The sequence below is a fragment of the Medicago truncatula genome, chromosome 1 (assembly GCF_003473485.1).
Source record: "Medicago truncatula cultivar Jemalong A17 chromosome 1, MtrunA17r5.0-ANR, whole genome shotgun sequence".
In the NCBI taxonomy this organism is placed as follows: Eukaryota; Viridiplantae; Streptophyta; class Magnoliopsida; order Fabales; family Fabaceae; genus Medicago; species Medicago truncatula.
Genome location: NC_053042.1, coordinates 4,545,768 through 4,572,741, shown reverse-complemented (window position 1 = coordinate 4,572,741; position 26,974 = coordinate 4,545,768). Strand labels below are relative to the sequence as shown.

General features: G+C 29.9%; 2 protein-coding genes across 3 annotated transcripts; both read right to left on the bottom strand.

Moving 5' to 3' along the window:
* Nucleotides 1-2,247: 2,247 nt before the first annotated feature.
* Nucleotides 2,248-10,982, bottom strand: LOC25482002 (putative uncharacterized protein DDB_G0274535). Of its 2 annotated transcripts, XM_024775321.2 has the most exons (8): nt 10,771-10,982; nt 10,578-10,660; nt 10,381-10,475; nt 10,081-10,213; nt 8,500-8,937; nt 5,019-5,346; nt 2,790-2,867; nt 2,248-2,587 (listed from the first exon to the last, which is right to left on the bottom strand). In XM_024775321.2, the coding sequence occupies exons 5-8, from the start codon at nt 8,922-8,924 to the stop codon at nt 2,537-2,539; spliced, it is 882 nt and encodes a 293-aa protein (XP_024631089.1). In that variant the 5' UTR covers nt 8,925-8,937; nt 10,081-10,213; nt 10,381-10,475; nt 10,578-10,660; nt 10,771-10,982; the 3' UTR covers nt 2,248-2,536. The 2 variants fall into 2 exon arrangements, with proteins under 2 accessions (XP_024631089.1, XP_013465907.1); XM_013610453.3 differs by lacking the exon at nt 10,578-10,660.
* Nucleotides 10,983-13,914: 2,932 nt separating this feature from the next.
* On the bottom strand, nt 13,915-19,122 carry LOC25482000 (vacuolar-processing enzyme). Its single transcript, XM_013610451.3, has 9 exons — nt 18,858-19,122; nt 17,477-17,641; nt 17,061-17,217; nt 16,382-16,467; nt 15,998-16,197; nt 15,740-15,788; nt 15,363-15,572; nt 15,001-15,207; nt 13,915-14,781 (listed from the first exon to the last, which is right to left on the bottom strand). Exons 1-9 carry the CDS (start codon nt 19,080-19,082, stop codon nt 14,599-14,601), a joined length of 1,482 nt encoding a protein of 493 aa, XP_013465905.1. The 5' UTR covers nt 19,083-19,122; the 3' UTR covers nt 13,915-14,598.
* Nucleotides 19,123-26,974: the final 7,852 nt, after the last annotated feature.

Sequence of the window (26,974 nt, the reverse complement as noted above, 5' to 3'; positions counted from 1 at the left end):
ATCCTTGTGTGGTAAATAAGATTCTATGATAATATAATTGCCGCCAACGTTATCAGTAAAATTGTTGGTGGTTGAGGGCGTTGCATGCCAAGTTCAAGCAAGAGTTTTTGCAACCATAATAGTTTTGTAGTGGTGCACCCAATGGTGCAATACTCAGGATGAAAGTAATGTAATGTTTTGTACGTACCTTGCACGAGGGGCTTGATTAGACCAGTGAAACTTGCAAACATAATTACTGAGATTAGTGAACTAATCCAGGAGGTTGCGCCATGTAATCTTCTTCATTTGGAGTTCCATTTAGAAAGGCATTTTTGATGTCTATATTCTTGAGATTGACAATTTTATCTGCAGTACCATTTTGATTGTTTGAAGCTTTGATGACAAGGCTGAATTCCTTATAATCATTACTATTTACTAGGATGTTGATGAAAACCTTTTGCAACTAATCATGCTTTATACCAGAAAATGGATACATTTAGGTTCATCATCAGACGAAAATTCCACTTATTTCCAATGACATTAAAACATGGTTGAGGAGGAACATGGAATCACGTACCATTGTTGATGAAGGAAATTATTCATCAGATATAGCTTGCTTCCATTTGCTATCTTGGATAGCATATGTGTGACGGATGTTGGTTTTGTAGAAGGTGGCAAACGATACTTGGTTGCTTCCAACCTATCCTTAAGTGGTTGTGGAACTAGTCTCAACAAAGGGTGTCGAAAGAGAATCATTTGCATTAATAGATTGAGAACTAGTCCATGCTTGCTCACGTAATGAGTGGGGAAGTGGTTCAAGTTCTGGCCATTTTGGTAAGGTAGGGTTTGGAAAGGTTAATGTAGGTAGAGGTGGGGGTGTTGTATGTGAAGGGTGTTGTATGTGAAGAAGGTTCGGGTTATGGCGTTTTTCGAGAAGTATGGTTTGGCAAGGTCGGTGTAAGTATGGGCGCGACTGTTGTAACTTGCTTGGTTAGGCTGGTTGGGTAGGTGACATATGTGTAGTGGTTCTAAGACTAGAGGTATGAACACCTTGAATAGATGCATTTCGGACAATCAACCGGCCTTTCTCATTGGTAAGTCTTGGAACATCCTTCTCATCAACTCTATTTTTGATTCGGATAGTGCTACCAAAATCCACAATACTGCACTTTTAATCTGAGATGCGTGTTAAGAAATGAATGTTTATTCGGTGAGAGTACTTATTGCCTTTATGCCTGAGTTAATAGACGCTTCTTTTTTTCAAACCATAGGCCAAAAGATATGATTTGCAACATTAAAACACTTCCGAAAGTTAAGAATTTTTTGTGGTGATTTGTCAAGGTAAGCTAGAGTTCAAGAAAATGGCGTCAACTGTCTAAATAACTCTTTAAATTTTTTTACAATAACTCGAGTGTTGAGTGTTAGAAGGCAAGAGAATGAAGAAGTTGTTCATTTTCTTACCAAGACAATCAACTCTAACTAATCTCCCAACTTTCGATTAACATATCTCATTATATTATATTTAACACATACTAGTTTATAAAATCTTATAAGCACATTTTCGTTAAAAAAAATGATATTTTAACATCTATTTTATGATAATTTTATCTCTCATACTCACATTATTTTTAACTTTATATCTCTATTGCTTTTTTTTTTCGTACAAATACCTACTTTTTCTTTGTAAATTATAGTTGTCAGTAAATCTACAACAAATAAAATGGCAATCGAATGAAGAAAAAATAAATAAAGGTATGTCTAATCAATTCTATTAGTTCTACTAAGTTAACCATACTTTTTTATGTGCAGAAGAAATGACAAATACCACATAAAACATTTCATAGTCGAGACACCATGAATATCTAACATACCAATATCAACAAATACCAATGTTTTCAATGCTGAAATTTTTACTTTACTACAAAGCATAAACTCACTAATAACCTTTCCAAAAAAAAATCACTATCCGTCAAATACAATAAACACTAGTAAAAATCTTGGCAAAGAGTAATTTTGAGTTAGAGGTTCTCATTTTATTAATTTTTTTTTTTTTGGTACAAGTTCTCATTTTATTATTTATTATATGATTATACGTATTTACATAATTAAACTATATATCTAAAATCTAATAGTCATTTTTAAAAAGAGAATCTCAACTAATTATTCTACTTTATCTTTTAAGAAAACCGTTACCGACGAATAATCTTTTATTTTTACCGGTGAACATTAAGAATCTTCTACTTTTGGACAAAGAATTTTTATAGTCGATTTTTAACATTCTAGCAATTTTATTGAGATGTAAATTTGACATCCAAAGCTTGAAGCTTATCCTTCAGCTGAAAATTGGTTCCTTATCATTCACAATTATGCATAGACGTTTTGGAGAACAAAAATGAACATGGCTGTGAGAAAAACAGGATCAAAACCAAGTTAATTTATATTCGATTTTACTTTACACTAACCCAACATTTCTCACATCAATAGCCACAGCATAAAGCAAGAGTTTTTTTGGTCTATTCCTTTGCTATTATACCATTTCCTCATTTCCTTGCATCTTCTATTCAGAGTCTGAGTCCATGTTACCCATTGCTTTTAAGCCTCTTGGTCTCTGCATAAAATTCCAAATTAGGTTTCTTTATCGATGTGCTAAAGAATCACAAACACTTACTAGTGTAGTGGTTATAGGTCAAGCCAAGATATATAAAATAATATGATAAATGAAACAAAAAATAATAACAATATTCTCTATTTATATTTCAACAAATAAAAAAAATTAGTTTAGGAAAAAAAGTTTGTTTATTGATCAATACCTTTTTGGTTATTTTCTTCTCCCTAACTTCATATCGTTCCAAGGTAAGATCGGATAGCCATGTACCTGGACTTACAAGCTGCAATACAAAGCAAAATAAATTAATCACAATATGCAACAATACACATAAATAAAAATAGGAAGATGAATTGAAGAGGTAGTAAAGAACAAACAATTAAACGAGGACAAACAATTAATATTTTTCTATGAATATGCTTCAAAACAACAACCATTTAAAGAAGGAAAGACAACTCATCACATTTCAAGTTGTTGGTTAGTATATGGTATTTTTATTTATTTTTTAGTATAGTGTATGGTATTTTTATTAATAATAATAAAATTAACAAATTAATGATATCCACTATCCAGCTTGCTCCATCCAGGTTTCCAACACAACGTCCAATTTCCAGTGTCACAATATAAAACTGGACACATGCCTAGACCACAAACTGCTTCAGAGCACGACAAAATTTTAATTAAAATAAAAAATGACTAGTACCTTAATTTCGTCTTTAGTTGCTGTAACACTTGGCTTTTATTATTTACAAATATACTGTTATTAGGTTTTTTACTAAAAATATACAATTATAATTATTCTTGTAATTGTCGAACTTTTAATTTTTAGTTAGTCCCTCGAAATAGACCATATAACTAAAATTAATGTAACACATATTACAAGAACTAACTACAATACAAACAAGTTTTACCCTGAATATTAAACACGCAAATAAAACTAACAAAATAGAAAGTTGGTATAATACACAATATTTAAAAACAAACAAAATTTATAGACTAAAAATATATAATCTATTATCTATCAAAGGTAGTATGTAGAACCACGAAAGAGGATTAGTCAAAACAAAAAACCCATAAAAGAGGAAAAAATGCAATTACATGCGTAAAGACCAAGTCCAGATATTAAGTAATTGACGTGGATGTGGGGCCTAATCAAGTGCTTCTTTTCTTCTTTCTCTATTCAAAATATTTATCTTTTTCTTTATGACGAGCAAAATAACAATTTGCAACAAAAAAATTCAGAATATTTTCAACTTTATACTTTTTATTTTATGCCCCTAGATAGATCCATCACCAATACTAACGAAGCAATCAGATAGCGTTCCTCTACCATCGGCGTGCAACTTGCATTTGGACATATTGAATTTTTATTTTGATTTTTTAATGAAAAAAAAAAAAAAAAAGTTTAGATGATTTGAGTCGAAAAACCCATCAAATATACTCATTAGTATTATCCTTCAAAGTCTTCAAACCGGCAGTGAAATTAGATACGTTATGATTTTTTTTGCGGCTCCATTCCGTCTCGGACACACAGACGAGTCCGGGACTGAATTGGAACCATTATGAAAAGGGCGAAAAACTAATATAGTTATTTATTTTTTCTTCATGAATCAAATTAGGTCTAGGTTGTAAAGAAATTGTGAAGAATCAAATTGGATATTTTTTTTATTTTTTATTTTTTAAGACCTACTGCAGTACTTAATGTGAACCATGGTCCCGTTGACGCGTGTATAGCAATCCATAAGCAGCCAACCTCTATTTACGTATGGCTTTTCCAGGCATATAGGGTTCAAAGGAAAAATAAAAGAGGATGCCCACTAAAAATCACAATCTTTTTTATAATTAAATATTTAAATTATGTGAGGCACAAACAAAGACCAAGGATAACTATCAATTTTAAGAAAGGGTACATAATTAAATTTTTGTAAAGCCTATCAACAAAAATAAAAACTATTTACAAACTAATTTACAAATAATGTAAATTCTATGTCTAACCATCTCTATAACCCTTTGAGATTATACTAAAATAATTTGATGTATAATTTGTTCAAGAGGTGCTAATGTCACTATTATTAATAATAATTTCTCCTTGGTATTGAAAATGTAGTTTTATCACATTTTGCTTATAATTTATTATGGAAGGAGTTTACTTGAAGTTTTTCATTCAATTTCTAAGCTAAGATCACACAAAATTATACCATCCTTGTTTATCACATTTAACAAAAAAAAACTTTTCTTACACTTTGTACGCTAAGATCACGTGACGAACACCTCTAATAAAATTTGTTCCCAACAATTAGGATTAATTCTCTAATGCATAAACTTTTCCAATCTACTAAATAAAAGCTTCATCAATAAGATAAACAGTTAAATAAAGTAAATTAAATTGAAGAAAATAAAGCAAAACAAAGAATTAAGGGAAAGTAAAGCTTACATTGAGGGTACGTTGTATCAATTTGGCTCTCTTCTTAGGTCTTTGAGGCAGCTTAGAACCCTTAATAGCCATAAAATCTTCTTCTTTCTCCTTGTTAGTCAAGGCAATCACAAACTTTGGTGGCCACACCGCAGGGGTAGCATCACCACTACCAGAAGATGACCCTCCACCTTTCTTCCCATCCAAAGCGTTATCAGATGAAGCTGCAGATTTGTTATTGTTGTTATTGTGTTCATTGTGATGGGTGTGGGTCCCTCTTTTTTCATGCCCACCCCTCTCTGGTCCGTTGGTTTGTGTTCCTCTCATAGCACCTGAACCTTCTGTGTTCCTAAACATCAAATACAAGAAAGGAAATAAAAGTTATGATTTATTCTATGATATGATATGTTTCTAATTATTAATCTATGAATATGAAACATGACATGATAAATATAGAAAACAAATTAAATATGCATTAGGAAATAAAAATAGAGAATATTTGTTTGTTTGAATAAATAAATAAATAAGTAAAATTGGGAGAAGTGGATTTACGAAATTGACCTTAATAAGGGTCAATCTGAAATTAAATATCAGCGTTGGAGAAGTTGGAACATAAACAGGTTTTGTGTGTTTTGTAGATTATAAGGTGGTTTTTGGATTGTTCGGTGTTTGTGTCTTTAACGTTATTTTAACTTAGATGAAAAGGTTTTAGGTAGATAGAGAGATGTTGGAGAGACACAACGTTAAGGTTATGTAAAGTGAAGGTGATTCATAACGGACACAGCTGGTTCCACGAAACGTTTAGGGCCGTTGGATCTGGATTGATTATGGGCTATTGAAGAAAAGATGAAATATTACTTTATTTATTACTACGTGTTGGAATGAAGAATAGGACGTACCAGATCTAACACCTGGTATATCATCCAACGGTTGTAAATGGGTTTTGTTATAGAAAATGACTTCAGATTAACACGTGGAGGAAGACCCTCCGTTTCATGTCCCGACAAAGTCTGGTATTATCAACATCCTCATGATGATATTTATGTTTATGTTTAAGAGAATAAATAAATAAATAAACAAATTGAGGGTAGTACCAAAAACACGAAACAAAACAAAAGCAAAAATTGAGGGGTTGGTTTGATACTTTACGGTGTTTCAGATCTAGATCCACAAAGTGTAAAGCAGTTAGTTATGAACATGATCTTCAAGATAACCCAACGATTTACATAAACCTCTATGATCATTATCATATAATATCATATCAACCAAATCTAGAAGTGTATCATATCATATAACTATCAATTTCATCATAATCAATGTCAATTTGCAGACACAAAACACAGCACTACTAGAAGATGGCATACATAATGAATATATCAACTACTCTTATGAAATAACAAAAAATTCGGGTTAGTCCTAGCTTAGTCATAATAACAATACCTTAAAACTATCCGGCTCGAAGAATTAGTCTCTATAGATGTTTGCACAATCCGGTTCATATATAAAAAAATAAATGATACCTTGGCAAAATAGATTAATTTCGAGGAAAGTAAAGATATGGGAATCTCACGCACTCACCGTGAGCTGGTCGTTTAATTCGGATGAGATCGTTTGTGAGGACCTACCAATTGGTGAGTGGACAAAAAATAAGGCTTTATGGTCATAATAATATAAGTGTATGTATTATTCATAGCCCAAATGCAGCAAAATATCGTCAATGCCACTTTATATAGACAACGATATCTAATTGGCTCGCCAGCAATCACCGACCAATTATTTATACTCATTCACAGTAGTAGTGACATTTTCTTTTTTAAGCTGAAGATTCAATTTGTTTTATTTACTTCAACCCTCCTCAGGAAATCCGTGGCAGACATGAATCTATTACTTCCACACAAATTCTACCAACAAGTTCCTACAAGATTATCGGATACTGTTTGACTAGATACGATGCCATTAACCATGCAATAAACGGAAATAAAGGACCAAAATTATTCTAAAAGTAATAAAGAGATCTATTTTGTTTATCTGATTTGGGGAGGAACATATGAATTGGAGTATAAAGAGATCCTCAGTTCAACTCCCCCACAGTACAGAATAGCAACTGTTAACAAATAACATAAAGTTATCCTAAAAGTAATCAATTTGGCGCATATTAGAGTTTTGGTTACCATGTTATGGTTAAGAAGGGGGCCAAAACCCAAAACGAAACTACACAAAACTACATCGTAAACCATCAACGGATGGTCACTCCTTAATGAAAGGATGGGACTGATCCATAACCTAAAGGTTTTCAGGAGAACAACCCAAAATACACAAACCATCAGCAACGTTATTGAAGATTAAAACTATACTTATCATTTCTCGGAGATTAAACTCTATCTTTACAATAGGTCCCAAACCTCTATGGTCGTTCAGCAAACAACTGAGGTTTGCCTAGACGACGGAAGAGGATCTATATTGAAGGAGGACTTGGATCACATGTATCCATACAACCACTTGATAAATCCTTGGATTTGACAGAGACGAGACATATCACATATCAACTTTGTATTTTGAACTTGATTTACGAAAGTCATAATATAGATTTATCCAATATTGATCCAATATTTGATTTATCCAATATTGATCTACAAACCCAGATCAAATGACTCACCAATATTTGAAGTGAATTACCTCCCCAACTTGAAAGGAAAAAACGAAGTCGAAAAGGGGGGAAAATTAGACTCTTGAGTGTTGAACACCAGCGTCATTGACCAAAAGGGAGCTACCCAGAGCTGGAGGGAAAGTATCCCGAGTCTTCCTTCCATAGTCCGAGCAAGAGCTATGCTTATAGCTTGCTAGTGTGTAAAGGTGGTAGTGTGGTACATCTTTCTCAATCAAAGAAATTGGCATATAACAATTTTGTAACCAAGGCATTTGTTTGATCATGTTTACTTTCATTTCACCTAATTTAATCTATACTATTCACAATTATCTTAAGCTCTTGCTGAAAATAATTAAAATTGCAATCTCATTATGACCACGATCCTAATATTACATTGAATCACGATTAAATGCAATTTTAATCACAATCGATCTTCAATTGCAAAAACATGAAAAATTGATGTCTCGAATAGTCGATAATTTCTTAAAACCCTAATTGATGTCACACCTCGACCACAATCGCGCAGCAATCACCAAAACGTTGATAAAAAATCAAATGCTACATATCAAATCCCAATCGAGTTTTTTTCCACACTCAAATCAATCACCACTTGGTGCAATGTTAACTTGAAATCAAGATAGAATTACTGAATTCACGATGAAACGTCGTGATTCTCTCAAACTCACCGCAAATCCAAACACGCACTTAATAACAATAGCAAAAAAAATCACACGAAAACCTTCATGTCACAACTCACATCACAATCACATTTTTTTCACAACAAAAATTGCATGATTTTAAGAAATATTAATGTAAGCAAGTCAAAAGTGGAAAAGATAAACAAATGACAAGTACCTGAGAATCCTTGGAGGAGGTTGCTGTGGAGAAGGGGCACGTTGACGAAGACTAGGATACCCGTTACTCTGATTTTGATTATTATGACTATGACCATTCACAATGTTATTATCAGTGTGGGATGTTCCAAACCGGTTTGAAGTATCTTTCTCGGTTCTAATAACCCTCCGGTCCACTCGAACCGTTGTCCTTTGAACCGGGTTTAAAGAATCTTGTTTAACTTGTACCTTCATGCACCTTAATCGCTTCCTGTTCCCCCATTGTAACACCAAATCTGACGTGGATGATTGTCTGAATCCATCTGAGCTAGCCCTCAATAACAAGGAACTAGACCCATCCCCTCCTTCATTTTTGTCTCTATTATCATCTCTTAAGCTAGCAATGTTGTTGCTGCTGTCATGGTTGTTATGTGATTCCTTATCCATCACTCCCTCCTCCCTGACATCATTATATCATCAATTAGTAAAATAGGAGTTTGCAAGTAGAACATTATTAGTAAAATATTTTTATTTGGACAAAATTATTACTAGTAGAATATCTAACATCATTTGTAACAAAACAAAACAAAAAAAAGAGAGAGAATATCTAACACCATAAATTTATTACATATTCATGTTTCAAATAAACTTGAAATTAGAATTTGCTGTGTTTTTTGCAAGACTACAATTAGGTCAGGGTCGTTATCATTATAAAATACTATATAATTTGTTTATAATATTTATAACACATTATGCATCTATTATCTATCTATATATCATCGTGTTGTGCCAATGAAGGTTGGTAAGGAGTTGAATCCATATCCCGCAAGAACATGGGTGGGTTCTGCTCTCGATAGATTCAACTTCCCTTGTCAACATAATTATCTCTTTAGTGATTGATCTACAATTATTTTTTAAAACGTTTCTCTGAGCTTTGGAGCTTACTCAAACCCTAATGAACTTTGAAATCAAATTCACCTAAGTTTTTTATTAGAAAAAAAATATACTCCATTATTATTAAATTAAATAAAACAAGTTGCATACTTTGGTCCACTGTTTTCGAGAAGAAATAAAAATGATAGCCATGGGAATAGTGCAAAGGGAGCATCTTGATACGAAGACAAAAAAATGGATGGTGAAAATTATGAGGGGTACCTCACTTCAAATTATGAAAATATTTTTCTGACAAAAAAAAATTATGAAAATATTTTACCAAATTAGAAGAGATTCAGTTCAATTTGCACATAGAAAAGGATTAAGATTGTTTCACCGATTTTGCTCTTAAACCAATTCAAAAATATTAAACACATGGAAGAACACAAAGAGGAGAAGGAAGAAGAAGAAGAAGAAGAAGAAACAGAACATAACATAAAAAGTAAAAATTGTATAAACAGAAATAAAGAGAGAACTACACAAAGTACAAAGCATACTCTACGCCGAAAGTGTAGTTTCAAAGTTGACTTAAATCTACAATACTTATATTATTTTTTCAGAAAAAATAGTAAGAACATCAAAATCATTTGCAAGAGCAAGGATGAAAATAAAATAAAATAAAAAGCAATAAACCATGAAAATTAATGCAATAATTAACGAAAAAACTTACAATTAGTGAATAATCAAATTCTTCTGGCACATCACCAACCAGAAGAAAATGAGATTTTCTTTCAAGTCCCTGCCAAGATGATGAAGATGAAGATAGAAATCCAGAACTTCTTCAGAACTATCGATCGTATTCACTGAAAAAAAATTAAAATTAATAAAATGTCAAAAACTTGATTTCAATGAAAATCAACTCTTCACTTCCAAATTTGATATTTATACTTTCTAAATTAATTCGATTTCATCAAAATTCAAAACCGTCAGCTTCAAAATTATTTTATTTTCAGAAAATACAAATCCATACCTAAAATCTAACTAACAATGACATTTCAAAGCTTCGATCTACAACTTTTTCATCAGAGAATCCAGAATTTCGAATTTCTGCATATAAGTGCTTATCTGCATATACACAAAAAAGCAGAAAAACTTTAGCATAGAATTCAAACAGAGAATAGAAGAATGAAACAGAATCAAAAGCTTTGAAACTGAAAATTTGAACACCTTCAAAATACAACAAAATGAACCAAAAAATGCACTCTTCTGAACAGAATTAACTTGATGATTAACAATTAACAATTGAATACCTGCAAACATAGAAAATAAACCAAAAACAAAATGAAATTAGATATTCTGGTTAAAGAAGAAACAGTTAGAAATTGAAGCGTCTTATAATTATAATTTAGATTTTAGAAACCTTAATTATGTTAAAGAAATTAGTAGATCCTTAGCGTTAACCATTCAGTAATGAAAATTAAGATCTTAAACGATGATGTTTGGTTTGGCAAAGAGAATGGTGAAAGGACATAGAAAATTTGTTGCTGTTGTTGTTCTTCGTCGTTCTCTTTTGTTCTTGTGATAGAATGAAATGAAATGCTCTGTTTTTCTGTGAAGACATGTTTTTATACATCTTCTGCTACACTGTGATGAATTCTGCCCGTAAATTTTATATCTGGCGGCTCTTGTTTATCCTTACTTGAACCATCCATAGAACACACGTTACGTCGTTTGTGAGAGCCTTTCTGCCGTTGGTTTTTTGTAAACGGAATATGTAGAGCCGTTAGATGAGAGTAATGAGTGGGGTGTGTTTTAGGTTACTCAAAGTGGGCTTTGTGCTATTGTGTATTTATCCAAAATAAAAAAATTAAACAAATGGGTTTTGTGTACGCTCTCTTTAGGCGCCTCAAATTTACTCGTCATCCTGAAAAAAGTTAATCGAAAGTTACCATATCAGACTTTACATTAAAAAAAAATTGACTGGGAGCGAAATTAAAGTGTCTAATGGGCAACCATCGAAACACAATAGGGTCGTTCATAGACTTATGGAGGTAGGTTGGAAGGGTAATTACTTTTCATTTCACTAAAAAGATCTTTTGCTTTTGAAAGTATGCTTTATGACTATATACTTTGTTCAAAGTGTATTTCTAGATGTACATGTCGTGAATTTGGACAAACTCACACCGATACTTTGATTTGTGAAGCAAAATTAGCAAGAACCAATTATCATAGTGATTAAACAAACATAGACAATAAAGAAAAAAAGGAGAAGAATACATCAATATATATTTATCCAGTTCAATTCAAATTTGATCTACTTAGAGTGTAAATCTTGAATCTACTAACAAAGAGTTTCTTACAAAGGGATACAAGGATTGGAAGAAATTAGCCTCCAAGAATAGACCTTCATTTCTACATTTTTTTTCTAATATCTTCTCTTGATCAAGAGACTCAATGATTTCAGTCACCAAGGTGTTAATATTGTTTCCCAACCCTATAGTATAACCCAAAATGATTCAATTATTAACATTTTGGTCTCATAAGAATTCCCCCTTTTGATACCGAACGCATGCATGCACCTCACACACAGGAAAGTAGCGATAGGGCTATTGAGTAGTACATTTATGTGCCTCATGCACGACATGAGGCATAACAACACCAAAATTTTAAGACTTCTCCTAACGATGAGGTTTTACAACATATACAACAATTCTCCGCCTTGCCTTTAAATTGATGATGATGTCACTCTGACCATCAATCACCTTGCTCTTGTCACCAACTACATTATAGTGTCACAAGATTTCATCTTTACCTCTTTAACACTTAGAATTCCTTCCTCCCCCTTAAAGATTCTTGCATCAAACTACACTTTACATTTTCAAGCAGTTTCACAAGTTTTACCATAACCTCTCAAAACCCATGTTCTTTGTTTGTACTGCCACTAACTACAAGGAGAGATGAGAGAAGAGGAAAAATTAAGGAGGAGTTGTGCCACATAGATCTTGTCAAGGGATCATGTCGTGGAGGGCGAGACTCATATCCAAACGATAAAAGCAATTTAGTCCATGAGAAAAATTTGCAAGACGCAATTTAGTCCATGAAAAAATAAAAGCAACCTTTAGTGTTCAGAAAAATAAATCGAGACAACTTTCAAATTTAAGTTAATTGATTTTCTTAAAAAACATATATTTGATATTAATTAAAATATTTAAATGAATAAAATCTATTTTATTATATAAAAACAATAAATTTGATGAGTCGTGTGTCACACGAATGCATTACAATTTAAATATACATGTGGCAAACTAATTGTAAATTCTTAATTTACTCAACACAAAATATACACTAAAAACTAAATTTGATGACAAAAGGTTTTTGGAGGACCAATGTTTAAAGAAAATAATTAGGGAAATGCTAACAGATGTACTTAGTGCACTTGTTAAGAAACTTAAAACTTAAAAGAGACAGTTTATTTTAGAAATGGTGTATTCAACACCTTAACTATTATTTTTTTAAGAAAACACCTTAAAAATAGATTTTTTTCACATCAAATTTATAATTTATTTCTATTTATGGCTTTTTAACTAGTGCCTCAAGGGTACTTGTTAGCATAACTCAAATAATTAGAGGGACTACAAAAACATCTATAACTTTATAACAATGAAAAACATATTTAACTTTTAATTAATAATATAATTTGTGATTGATATTTTCTTAACTTATTTTTGTCTATTAATAATTTTATTAAATTGAAAACAAGTCGTTGATTATATGAAATTTATTTTTATTTTTATTTATCTCATTTTATATATATATATATATATATATATATATATATATATATATATATATATATATATATATATATATATATATATATATATATATATATATATATATATATCTTTTGTGTCATAATTTTATTTCATCTTCTCTCATACCAGATTAGTAAATAAGCAAAGAGAGATATGACTAACTTGTCTCAATTTATTTTTCTCAAGGACTAAAAGTTGCTTTTATTTTTGTCAATATCTCTATCAATCGAGATAAACTCACAATATCGGTATGATGAATTTTTTTTCAAAAACTAAAATGGACCTTCAAATTCGCTCTTAAATTTTTTTTCTTCAAAGAAATCTTTTTTATTTTATTTTTTGAAAGGAAAGAAATCTTATTTATTAATGATTTATTAACTTTTTGTTATATTTTAAAAAACCTATCTGAAACTTAGCACTTCATCATTACCTACTTTATGTTAGTAATTGATTTTTAGGTTAATGTTTTTTTCTCCTTAAAGAGTTTGAACTTAGGTCCTCCTTTCCTTCAACATATGCTCAAATTAGTTAAACTATCCGATCTCACATATGATAACCTATCAAAAGATAACATTATTCAATTAGTTATTACAATTTGCAAAAAAATTAACAACGACTAACAGCATAATTATGTTGTTAGTCACTTGGTGATCACTGATTTTTTATTTTTTTAAAAAAACTATAAGAAAAATTAAGCTAAAATGGTTTAATTGAAAATCAATCTCAAGTAACTAACTAAAGAAACAGCATAATTTAACCAAATATATATACAACATCATCATTAATAGTAAACAATAGTAGTTGTATGAATTACACACATTATACTAAAATAATTGTACAAAGGATTGTCAATTCTATTGCAAAGTGTCTAGGGTAGCTCCTGTCTGCCAATTACCCACTTCCACTATTACACACAATACACATTGGCATTCACTCATGACCTTGTTCCCTATCATATTGGACATTCCACAACAGGCAGAACTGTGGTCTTTTATCCCTCCTGTTATAAATGCCATAATCCCTTGAAATTATTTATCTTGCTACAATACAACCCTATAACTGATGGGATTAAAAACATATTCACATACTTGTTTGTGACAAGAGGACCCCCACAATATCAAGTAGAGATCATCTCCATTTATCAAAAGAAATTGAGAGCTCAATTACTATGATTTTGGACGAACAAAGGCTTAATATGTCACCGGTACTAAAAACGCGTACCTCGTTCTATCCAAAACCGTAGTAAAAGAATCATGCATTTCTAAGAAATGGACAAAAACCCTACTCCCCAATGTCATAGTAGTTTTCCAATTGTATTTACAGAATCATGACAAGAGATCATGATCAATGCACATTATCTATGACTATATACAATCATAAAACATTATGTAACAATTGTACATGATTTTTACAAAGTGCACATTTTATAGGCACTATGCACTGAAACCCCTTTGTAGAGAACTCCAAGGGTTGGCAGGAATACTGGCACAAGCTTGTGCTGAGGCCTCGGCCATTTGCTCAGTTTGTATTCCTGCATTGCAGATGTTCGCAAAGGACCTCATATGTTTCATACCATACTGAGATAGGGATCCACAATGTGTCTCAAAAGTTTTCACCTGAACCAAAAAAAAACAGATTGAGGTGAGTTTTTTTCTCATAGACCATATTTTTTATGTAAAATCATGCAAATATATCACAAGACACAATTTTATCATTGCTCCATGGCTTATGCGTAAATCTATGAATCTAATTCTATTATATTTTTATAAAAATTTATATATTTACTATGTAAGCACAAGAAAAGATAGATGAAGCTGGAACAAGGGAAGTAGTACCATGGTTTTGAGGCAATCCCAGTTATCAACAAGTGGTGATCCAGCAGGTCTAACATTGTCGAGCAGTTCAGTACCCTTTTCAATGCCAAATAAGAGCTTTCCAATCAGTTTCACACTGTTGTCTACATGCATCCTGTGGGACATTGCTTCCAAAACTTCTTTCTGTGCTTCATTTTTCCGCAGAGAACCCTCAGGTGCTTTGCGGAACTGCCAATGAACACCAAAAATACTCAATATCTCGTACTGGATCTTGTTCTCGGGAATCCCAATTACATTTGGATGTTTATACATTACGTTTAATTGAAATACACGGACACGCGAGATATCAAACTCAAAGAATAAACATTGCATGTAAAGAATACCTTATCCCAGAAATGAATGAGATCAGCATCCCTTTGGTTAACTGCTGTTGAAGGCGATCTCAATTTCAAGGAGCTTTCATCCACAAAACTAATATTGTCATTGGCAGGATTTGTACCCAAATATAGGAAGAGATGATTGTTGCTAAGCCCTACATCACCATACTCCATCACATGAGAACCATAGTAACCATTGATAGTCCTATCTTTAACCTGCACCACATTAGCAAATAAGGCATCAATTACCAAACTCCTAATATAATAAAAAACAAACTGAAGTTTCTCGTATGTGATTAAGCATTCAAGGTATTGAATTTCATTCTTCAATTCACATCAGTTGATATAAAACAAATTAAATTAAGTGAGCAACAAGAACTTACCAATTTATATTGCTGGTGCAAACTTTCAGTTCGTAAATTGTGTATGTCACTGCTCATATGTAAAAGAAAAATTAAATTAGTTATTAAAAAAACTCTTGTGATCTAATTATAAATCAAATGTACAAGTGCAAAAAAAAAAAAAAAAAAATTAGAATAATCAAAGTTTTGAACTACTCCATGGTAATTGTATGGTTATAATAAGTAATGCATCAAATTCATCTGTTCTATGATATAATTTTCTCCTTCTTAGTCACATACCTGTCTTCCATCCAAGCAATACTGTATAGGTCACCTAAGCAGGTTGAGTACTCTGGAGGAGGGGGAGGGTACTCCCCAGGGCAATATGTTCCCCAACTGCTTTCTACTGCATTTGAAGCCGTTGTCGCATAGATATTGATATCTTCTGGAAGAAGTCCTTCAAATATACTGCCAGATTCACATGCCTCCAGATAAAATACCTGTACCACCATTTAATAAGTCGAAAAAATTTAGTGTGCGGATTTTGATTAGCTTAATTTGGCTTCTATTGACAGACAAATTATTTAGCCTGAAATAATTAAATTCAAACATTGAAGAACTACACAGAACAAACGGTGATTGAAATAAAGAAGAACGTGAAATCGACTATTACTAGTGACTTACTAGGCTCTTATATGATCCAGAAGCATGTTTTTTCTTCAAGACTTCATTCAGATCAGATGCATACAAGTAAGGACCAACGGGCATACCTGAAGAGACCAAATAAAAAATAGAAAAGGAACATATATCATTAGTAGAAAGTATAAACAAAACAAACACGTAGTCATGTAATGATCCAATAAATACAATTTTGAAATATTTCATTCTAACTGTTTTTGGTTTATTGTGCATAAACAGCAACCACAGAACACAAATTCCACTTTGAGGAAATCATATGGGAGAGGTTCAATTTGACACAGACATCATCATGCAAATGATATCAATTCAATCAAACAAGAGTAACAATAAATTATAAACACACTATTTGTCGGCAATAACCTCAAACAAGGCTTAGGCTTTTACCATCCGTAAACACATAAAAACAACTTATGAAGCACAAACACAGACAGAGACAGAGACAGACATTAACACTAACATATCGACACCAGTAGTATTTTCAAATATAGAAGTAATTGAATATTATGACATGTGTCGGTGTCGTGTTTGTGTTCAACACAAGTGGGGACACCAAACACGTCTTCAATCTGAAGTGTCGGTGTTATTACTACATAGCAAACAATCTCTCTCACAAGCCATGTCTTTCATCAAAAAGTTTCTATGAAAAGAAATTGGAATTACTCACCAAGAACCCCTGGACCTCCATGATCAGTGTAGTATACAAAAATATGATCATTGGGACCACTATCCACAACTTTCCCACTCCCACCTGTAAGAGCTGATTTATTTCCAAGTAAAGCAGCATAGAAATTGTCAGCATGTACCTCTGCACCAGTGTAATCCTGTCATAAGAAAAAGCTCTTATTAGATAATCAAACATTACATAGCAATAGGACATTAGATGCCTAAAAAGTAAAAACCTATGAAGCAATAAAATAGACACGAACACTGGACACAACACTAACACATACACACCAGTAATCATTTGAGAAATTGAAGCTATTGAATGTAACAATATGGACACCGACATTTGTCGAACATCAGAGACGTCTTTAGTGTGAAGTGTCGGTGCTAGTTGCAAGAAACTAAAATTGACTTTACCTTTGGAACTCCTTCATAAACATCACCACCATCAGGTTTGTTAATTATGACTCCAGGCCTTGGATTCTCTACATTGGAAGCAATATCATCATACATGAAAACAATAATGTTTTCTTCTTTCAAGCCACCTTTCCTCAACAATTGATACGCATGACAAACATCAGCCTGATGAAGCAAGCAACAAAAACTCAACATTAAAACTAAATAGCTAAATAAATACACAAAGAGATTAAGACTAAAATATGCTATTGATCATTTGTATTAACAATCCTACTGAATTTCAACATTATCTCTGTATTAAACAGTTTCCATTTAATCCCTGTACATAAATTGTTTCTCAATTTAGTCCCCATACATTCAACTATTTTCATTTTGATGCTCACTGCTATACAGCAACTCTTTGGTAAAAGCAGTAGATAAACACTTACAAACATAAAGTAAATTAATAAACCAGTTGACTTTAAATTATAAGTAATATTAGTTGCTATTTTTTTTACAAGTAATATTAGTTGCTTGTTTAGTTGACTTTAAATTTAAATTATAAGAAATATTAGTTTCTTTTTTTAATAGACAACAAGTAATATTAGTTGATGTATTATTTAAATTACTATAATTTTTAAATTATTCATCATTTTAAAAATTTAAAATTTCATTTTTTTATAATACAAAAATATTTTTTTTTATAAAAACTTTATATTTGATCCAAACATTGACTAATCCTAATCTGAAGGGTCCATTCTCATCATCCACTTACGGTGGTATTTAAAAGTTCTGGACTAACCATCAAAATTGATTGAGAGACAAAAATAACATGTTGATACAATCTTTGGATCAAATAAGCCAATGAATGTGAAACATATACGTGTGTATGTGTGAGATCTGATATACATGACTTTTTTTGGATAAAATTTACATGATTGTTCAAATCGAACATTTTCATTAATCTGTATTGGAGTGTCATGAGATAAGAGTGAGGTGTAAGTAGGAAGTAGTAACGAAGTTGAAAATAACCAATTCTTAGAAAGACCAAATTAAAATCAAGTGATAACCAGACTTGTATTATTACTAAAAATAGTAATACTTGAAACAAACTCAATGATATATACCCCCGTCAAAAATAAAAACTTAGATTATATTTAGTAAAAAAAAAAACTCAAGGATTATAAGTAACATCATCAAATACAAAGGATCATTATATATATATATATATTTCATCCAATCAAATCACTTCATGATTTTACCTATTTATGTTGGTTTTTAAAGTTCTTTAAAAAAAAAAATTACATCACGTCACATAGTAACTAATATTTATGTACGTATAGATCCTTTAAAAAAAAAAGTTTATGTATAGATAGATATAGACATAAAGAATCATATGTACCTGATGCCTATAATTCCAATAACCATTAGAACCAGCAAGTAAAATAGCCCACCTAGTCCCTTGATCGTTGTCATCATTTTCAGGCTCATGGAAGAACCTGGAGGCTTGAGATTGAGATGGCAATCGGATATAATCTCCGGGGAGGTCACGGCTACCGGAAACGGCGGCAAAGATGGTTAGGATGACGGTGAGAAAGAGGATAGTGGAAAATTGAGAAAAGTCCATGATTGAAGGAAGGAGAATGAGTGAAGAGGAAGTGATAGGGAAGATTTAAATAATAAAGGTGAGAGGTAGTTGCAGTGGCGTATCAAGTTGGATGATCATGACATTCTATTATCTCACTACCTTACGCATGCATTTAACAATAATGTAATCTACTAATCTCTCATTTTATATTGTTTTTTATTTATTTTTTATAAAACTTTAGTAGTTTTGAATTTGAATCTAGTCTTAAAAATGAGCAACGTTAGTTTTGGGAGAGGTTTTCTTTATGGGCAAAAAATGTGTGAATTGTCTAATTTACCAAAAAATAGGTAGAATGTTTTTTGAGTGGAAATAGGTAGAATGTTAGGTGCCCAATTAATTAAATACACACCGGTATTTGTACTAAACAGTTTCTTTGCTACGCCCATAAAATAATAAATGGTTGAAATTTGAGACGCATATTTTTATTCTTTTATAATTAAATAATAAATTTATACATAATTGTTTTCATACTCCATCAAATATTTTACAAATTGTCTCTTGGACTATAACCGAGTTGGTACAGACATCGTATTATTTATGTAAAGATCAGTGTTTGAATCCTGGATTTCCTATTTATCTATTTTAATAGATGAATTTTTAACCACTAATCTATATGTTATTTCTTTTTCTAGAGATATTTTTTGACAAAGACAAAACGATATTCATTCATTTGTTAGTAAAAACTTATTAATTAATATAAAAGATTATTTATTTGCATAAACTATCTTTCATAAACTCTAAATAAACTTAATCCAAAGGAGACCTTAATCTACTAACTTTAATTTTTTTGAGGAAGCTTAATCTACCAACTTACTATTCCTTAGTGTCATGAAGTGGGTGTAAATTAACCGTCTCTATATATACACACACTAAATAATACAATAATGAATAATGGAAACCCTTAAAAAGAAACATAATAATACAATGTTCAGATGAAGTTTACTTACACGGATGAAATACAATACAATTATTGAATTTTTAAAAAAAATATTAAAAAAGAAGAAAAGAAAAAAAAGAATCTTATGGCATTGTTTTGTTTTTTTCTACAAGAATCTCATGACAAGATTAATTAAGACAAAAGAGAGTTGAATATGTTTTTTTTTTTTGATAGAGAGTGTTGAATATTTGATTCCATCTTGAGTAGGCGAAGTTTCTCTGTAGGACCGCCGGCCCTTATCCTTTTCATGTAAACTGACCCGAAGGCTACCCTGTCTTTTCTTTGGTAACAATGCTATGTTACCTATCTTTAATCACGCTTTCTGTAGGATATTTTTTTTCTTCTGTAGGATATTTGTATAATTTTTGTATAAGTTTCTCTCTCATATTCACGTTATCTTCTTATTTTCTTTCTTTATTGTTTTTGACCAATGAAAAGAGAGCACAGTAATATTGTCCCAAAAATTGTAGTAAAAAAGTTGTGCAAATATGATTACCCTTATTATTATTATTTAAGAATTTTTCTTCTCCCTTTTATTTTTATTCATTCTTGTGGTACGTGAGTTAACTCATGTTAAAAATACACATACATAGATTAACTCATGATTGTCTTCTAACAAGAGAATCAACAATTTTAAATGTGAAAAGACTAGAAGTGCAACTCTCTTATTATTTTATCCTTTCAAGAAACCTTTGAATTAGTCATCTTTCCCTTTTGAGCCTTGAACCCTTCATTGAATCAAAAAAATATATATTTCAAGCAATTTATATTTTAATTAAGATATCCCTAAAAAAAAAAATGAAGTAAGATAGTAGACGGTGTTAGTCACACCCCAAAAAAAATAAGTTACACCCAAATTTATTTAAAATTTTACAATAATATCAAAATTGTCCTCTTCATGTAAATTTCTAAAAACTCATCTTTTATGATCATTCTGAACCCTTACTCTCTTTCATCCATAAATCACCATAGATGTGCAACCAAGATTTGAATCAACATCTTTGTTATTGATATGTACTATATTCATAAAGGTTAGTGAATTTCATGAATTTCATTTTCGATGAGTTTCTATGTTTATTGTTTGTTTTGGTATGAGATATACTTGTCAATTTGATTTTAAGTGAGAGGTTAGTGTAAATTAAGTTTACGTGTATGTATATAAAAATGGTTAGTGTAGTTTACGTATGTAGGTTAATGTAAATTCAAATTTACATTCAAATTTACGTATGTTCAATTTAGGTTGGTGTAAATTCAGTTTACTTACGTTCAATCTAGGTTAATGTAAATTAAGTTTACTTATGTTCAATTTAGGTTAATGTAAATTTAGTTTACATGTGTATATAGTATGTATATAAGAGGTTAATGTAAATTCAGTTTACTTACGTTCAATCTAGGTTAATGTAAATTAAATTTACTTACGTTCAATTTAGGTTATTAAGTTTACGTATGTATATAGTATGTATATAAGAGGTTAGTGTAAATTCAGTTTACTTGCGTTCAATCTAGGTTAATGTAAATTAAATTTACTTGTGTTCAATTTAGGGGTATATTAGTCATTCTGGGGTGTAACTTGTTTTTTTTTTTTGGTGTGACTAGCACCAGTTAAGATAGTATAACGTTTAATTTTTATACACCGATGATATAATTTTTCTAACACATACATTCAATTAAATCATGTAAAATAGATATTTTAAAAATAGAAATGCTAACCATTGCCTTTGGAACATTGGTTAAAGTATTAAAATAAGTAAGTTTGCAAAGAAAAGTTATGTAATCATTGATAAGAAAAATAGTAAAGACTTATATTTCCAATACAAAGTTGACTCCATTACGCATTCCAATGCATAATTTTGAGCTTAAATATCTTGAATAATATGTTAGAAAAAATTATGAAAATTTGATATTTTGAAAATACTCATCGAGACGAATCTAACGACATCTTATATGATATTATTTATCTGTGTATATTAGTAGAAAAATATGGTCAACGTAAGCTAGATTAAAATTGCAAATTTTCAAATAGATCGTCTATTGCGGGACGGAGAAAGTATTAATGAAATCCTTAACCATTGCCTTTAGGGCCCTGGTTAGCAAGACCCTTTAAAAATTAACTTAAAAAATAGCGTTATTACACATTTAAAAAGTTCTTACTTTATCAATTTTAAGATATAAACATTTCAGCTATTTTTATTAAAAAAACATTTTTAGTTTTTTAAGTTAGGGAAATAGTACTAACAAATGACCTCAAGGCATTTGTTTAAAAGTCAAAAGAAGAAACTTTTTCTTGAAAATTGTATATTCAACACAAACTTAAAAAAAGAACTTTTTCTACATAAAATTTAGGGTTAATATTGTTTTACCCCCTATAATATAGAACACTTTTGGTTTTGCCCTCTTTAAAATATTTTTTTAAGATTCCATCCTCATAAAATAAAGATTCTTCAGGATTGCTCTCTGATCCCTATGACTTTTTTTTTTTGAACAAGCCAAAATGAAATTATAAATAACCAAACCAAACAGCAGCTCCCAAGCACAAGGTGTGCCTAGAGACCTACTAGAGTACATCAAGAATGTCCAAAGCCACAAGAGAGCAAAATAGAAATTAGCCAATACCCAAACAAGCTAAAGGGCTTGACCACCACCTTTGTGTGCCCCCCTATGACTCATTAGAATCTCTTACATGGCGCTCGTGTGGATATTTTTTTATTTTTAATTTTTTTTTGGATGTCACGCATAAAAAACATATTACACGTCATTTATAATTAAAAATCTGAAAATTAAATTTTAAAAAATCAGATTATATTTTCTAATATAATAAAAAACTCTGGAACTTAATTTTCAAAATAAAAAAAAATTGGAAAATATATTTCAAAAACTATAAAAATAAATTCAAAATTAAAATAAGTTCAATTTTTTTTCTTAAATAAGAAAGTTTGGTTTACTTTTTCTAATAAAATAAAAATTCAGGAAAATAAGAAAAGTTTCTATTTTTATGAAAAAAAGTTATTTTTGTAACAAAAATTAAATATTCTGGTAAAATAAATAATTTTTTGAAATAAAACTTTTATTTTTTCTAAAAAAATACAATTCTGGAAAATAAATAAGTTTTAAAATAAAAATATATATTATTTTTTTAAAAAATTAAATATTCAGGAAAATAAAATGTATTTTTTTGAAATAATTTTTTTAAAAAAGAAAAATTCTGGAAAAAAAATTATTTTGAAATTTTTTTTAGACCTTTTATTCCATAATTTTTATATTGAAATGAAATCTGAACTTTTTATTTAGAAAATTAATTTTTTCCATTTTTGAAAATTAATTTTCGGATTTTAAATTTTTTGTGTTTTTTTTAATTAAATATGATGTGTTAAATGAATTATACATGTGGCAAATGAAAAAATAAAAATAAATATCCACATTAGCGTCACGTAAGAGATTTTGCTGAGTCATAGGGATTATGGGGCAATCCTGAAGAATCTTTATTTTACAAGGACAAAATCTAAAAAAAATAAAAATACAGGGGGCAAAACTAAAAGTGCTCTATATTACAAGGGGGTAAAACATTATTAACCCTAAAATTTATAAATCATTTCCTCTTTTGAATATGTAATGACCAAATCATCCTTTTAATTGTATATATAAAACTAATATCTCATTCTCATTTTAGATAATTATTTCAACTTATCTAAAATCATAAATGAATATTCACTGGTTCACAAAATAATTTTAAAATAATATTAATTTATAAGAGCTTTTTTAATGTTTTATTTGTTCAATTGAGTTTTATTAATATAATATAAGTATTTTCAAATGGTGTAAAAGAATTCAAAATCAAATAATAATTTTATCCACAGTAAAAGAAAACATATACTAATACTGGTTTATTTATAGTAGTACTCATTTCGGTTCTGTATATAAGAAAATATTCTTTTTTTTAGATATATTAAATAATTAATGCATCCCGTTTACAATGAAATCTAGATAAATTAATTATTAAATGTATTTAAAAAAAGAATGGCTTAAATATGTCTTTACTCCTTGCACTTTCATCAGATTTTTACATTGGTCCCTATACTTTAGAATTTTTTAACATGTAATGAATTAAATATAATTTTTTTAAAACGTCAAAAATTTAAGATAAAACTAACGAAAATTTGGACCTAAAAATAAAATTTTGAGCTACTTTATGGTGGCGGAACCTTTTATAATGTTTTAAACAAGTATGTAAAAAAACATTAAAAAATTTAAAATTTTAAGCATAATTAAACAAGATTTAATTTAACAGGGACTAAAAACACTAAAGAAAAATTTTGTAGGGACTAAAAAGTGTGATTTATTTTTATAGGGACTAAAAACAAAACTGCGGATATTTATAGGGATAAAAATTTAATTAACCCAAAAGTTAAAAACATCATATTTTGGGTGGAAAAAGATTCTCAACAACCCTGTTGCAGTCTAGCTTAAAACTCACATCAGTGATATGCAAACCAATGATTCACTTGCAAGCAAAAACCAATAGTTTCATATTCATTGACATAATAGTGTTGGAGAGTCTAACTCAAAAGCAACAACAAAACAATGTTTGAAGTTTGGGTGAGGTCCAATAAAAATAACGGAATCACGTTAATCATTGGTGTCTGATTTCTCCTTCGTTCTTTGTAAAATTCCTAGTGACCAGTAAATCACCTAGATTTTGTAAAAGCTACAAACATTATAAGGAAATGATAAAGGGTTGAGGTTGTCATGTGCTATATATAAACGGGAAATAATAATTTTAGTCTCTGACTTTACATTTCGTTGTCACAATTGTTCATGACTCAATATAAAATGCAAAATAGTCCAAACTAATTACATTGAATATCCAGAAGTTTGACTAACTTATACTAAAAAATTTGATTGATTTATTATGAGAAATCAAATTATTTACATGATTAATGATATGAAATTTTAAAATAATAACACAAAACACACACACACACACACACATATATATATATATATATATATATATATATATATATATATATATATATATATATATTAACATTCACATAAATATCCAATTCTTGTCTAGCAGACAGATGTTTTTTCTCTTTCGTAAAATAAAAGTAAGAAAAAAAGAAAGATATTTTCTTCTATAGAGATAGCTGTTTCTAAAGATTGGAACAATTTATGGCTTGAAAGACTCTTGATTAGTGTTGTTTGCCTTCAAGTCTCAGAATATGGTTCTTTGGTACTTGAGCAACATGCGGATTAACTATGTATATAGAACCAAGAATATGAATTTTTTTGTGACTCATATATATATATATATATATATATATATATATATATATATATGGAAGGAAACACATGTGCAGATAGTTTAGTTAACATTGATCTAGCTCTCTCTTCCCTTGTCTAGTTCCCCTCTCCTCCTTATAGTACTAAGCAAGAATATATTAGAAACAGTTTAAGCTTATCTAACTACAAGTTTATGTATTTTTGAGAAGGTCTTGAGTCTTGACATAGTTCCCCTTCTCATTTCATTCCTCTTTTTTGTTGAAAGATATCTCGCTGTGCTTCTTGCATTACCTTTGTTTAAAAATAAAAAAATAAAGATATTTTCTTCTCTAAATACAAACATATGTGTAACCACCTATTTTGACTTAAATGATTTTTATTTCGAATATTAATGTGTGGGCCTTCACTTGCACAGAAAGTCATCGTGTACACACATAGTACATCACTCAAATCTATTTAACTTTAGGGTTTGTTTCTTTTGACTTTTCAGCGATAAGAAGCACTTCAACAAACATCAAAAGTGGAAATTGAGTTTTCAATATTGTTTGGTTAGACATTTTAGAGTTGATTCTATCCTCCAAAAACAATTCTCCTTAAAACTACAATTTCTAACTTTTGGCTTTCCTAGAATCAATTATACATTAATTTTTTTTTATTTTGATTATTACGACCTATTATTTTTCTTTATTGCCCTTTATCAATTATCCTTTTTGCTTTGTAATTAATTTGATGAACCAAATTTAATTAGAAAACTTAACGAAACTAATTAGCCCCCGAAAAATATTTATGGTCATGATTTACCAAATTTTAGATTTTCTTTTACGCTATATTTTATCATTTTTGACAACTAACTCTAGTATTATTTATCTTAAATATATTTTATCAAAAAATATAAAATATATGAACAAATATTTTATAAAAAAAATTAGTTTAATGATTGTATTTATTATGTTTTAAATTAATATATAGAAAATTTATTTATTTAAATTAAATAATATATCTACATTTAGTATTGATCTACATATACATTCAACTATGCACATTTACTTGAATTTAGCTATGTTTATTTTAGTAATTATACATTCAAAAGCAATTTTGTTAAAAACTATCCAAACAACATTCAATTTATTTAATCAATTCTGCATTATTGTATCCAAACATAAATTAATTCTATCAAAATCAATAATCAATTCTATCAGAATTCAGATTCAATTTTAAGCAAAGTTGAACCAAACACACACTAAATAGACTATTGTTCCTCTTATTTAAAAAATCAAATTATTTGTCCTTCTATTTAGTTTTTTTTCTTCGGATTTTTGGTCTCTCAGCTCATTTTTTGATGATATATCTTTTTTTTAAAGATTTTTTTATGTTATATCTTATTGTTTACAATGTGATAATATTAGTTATTTTTTTGTTGAATTGCCTAATAAATATTGCTACATCATAAATTAATAAGTTACATAATAAAAAATGACCTCAAAATGAGACGAGGGAAAAAAAATTCAAAAAAAGGGACCAAAAATTTAATTTTAAAATAGAAGGACTAAAACTTCAATTTTTTAAAAATAGATGATCAAAAGTTACATAAGAGACTTTGACATGTAGGTTTGTTTATTATTGTTGGATACAATGATAAACAAACCTACAT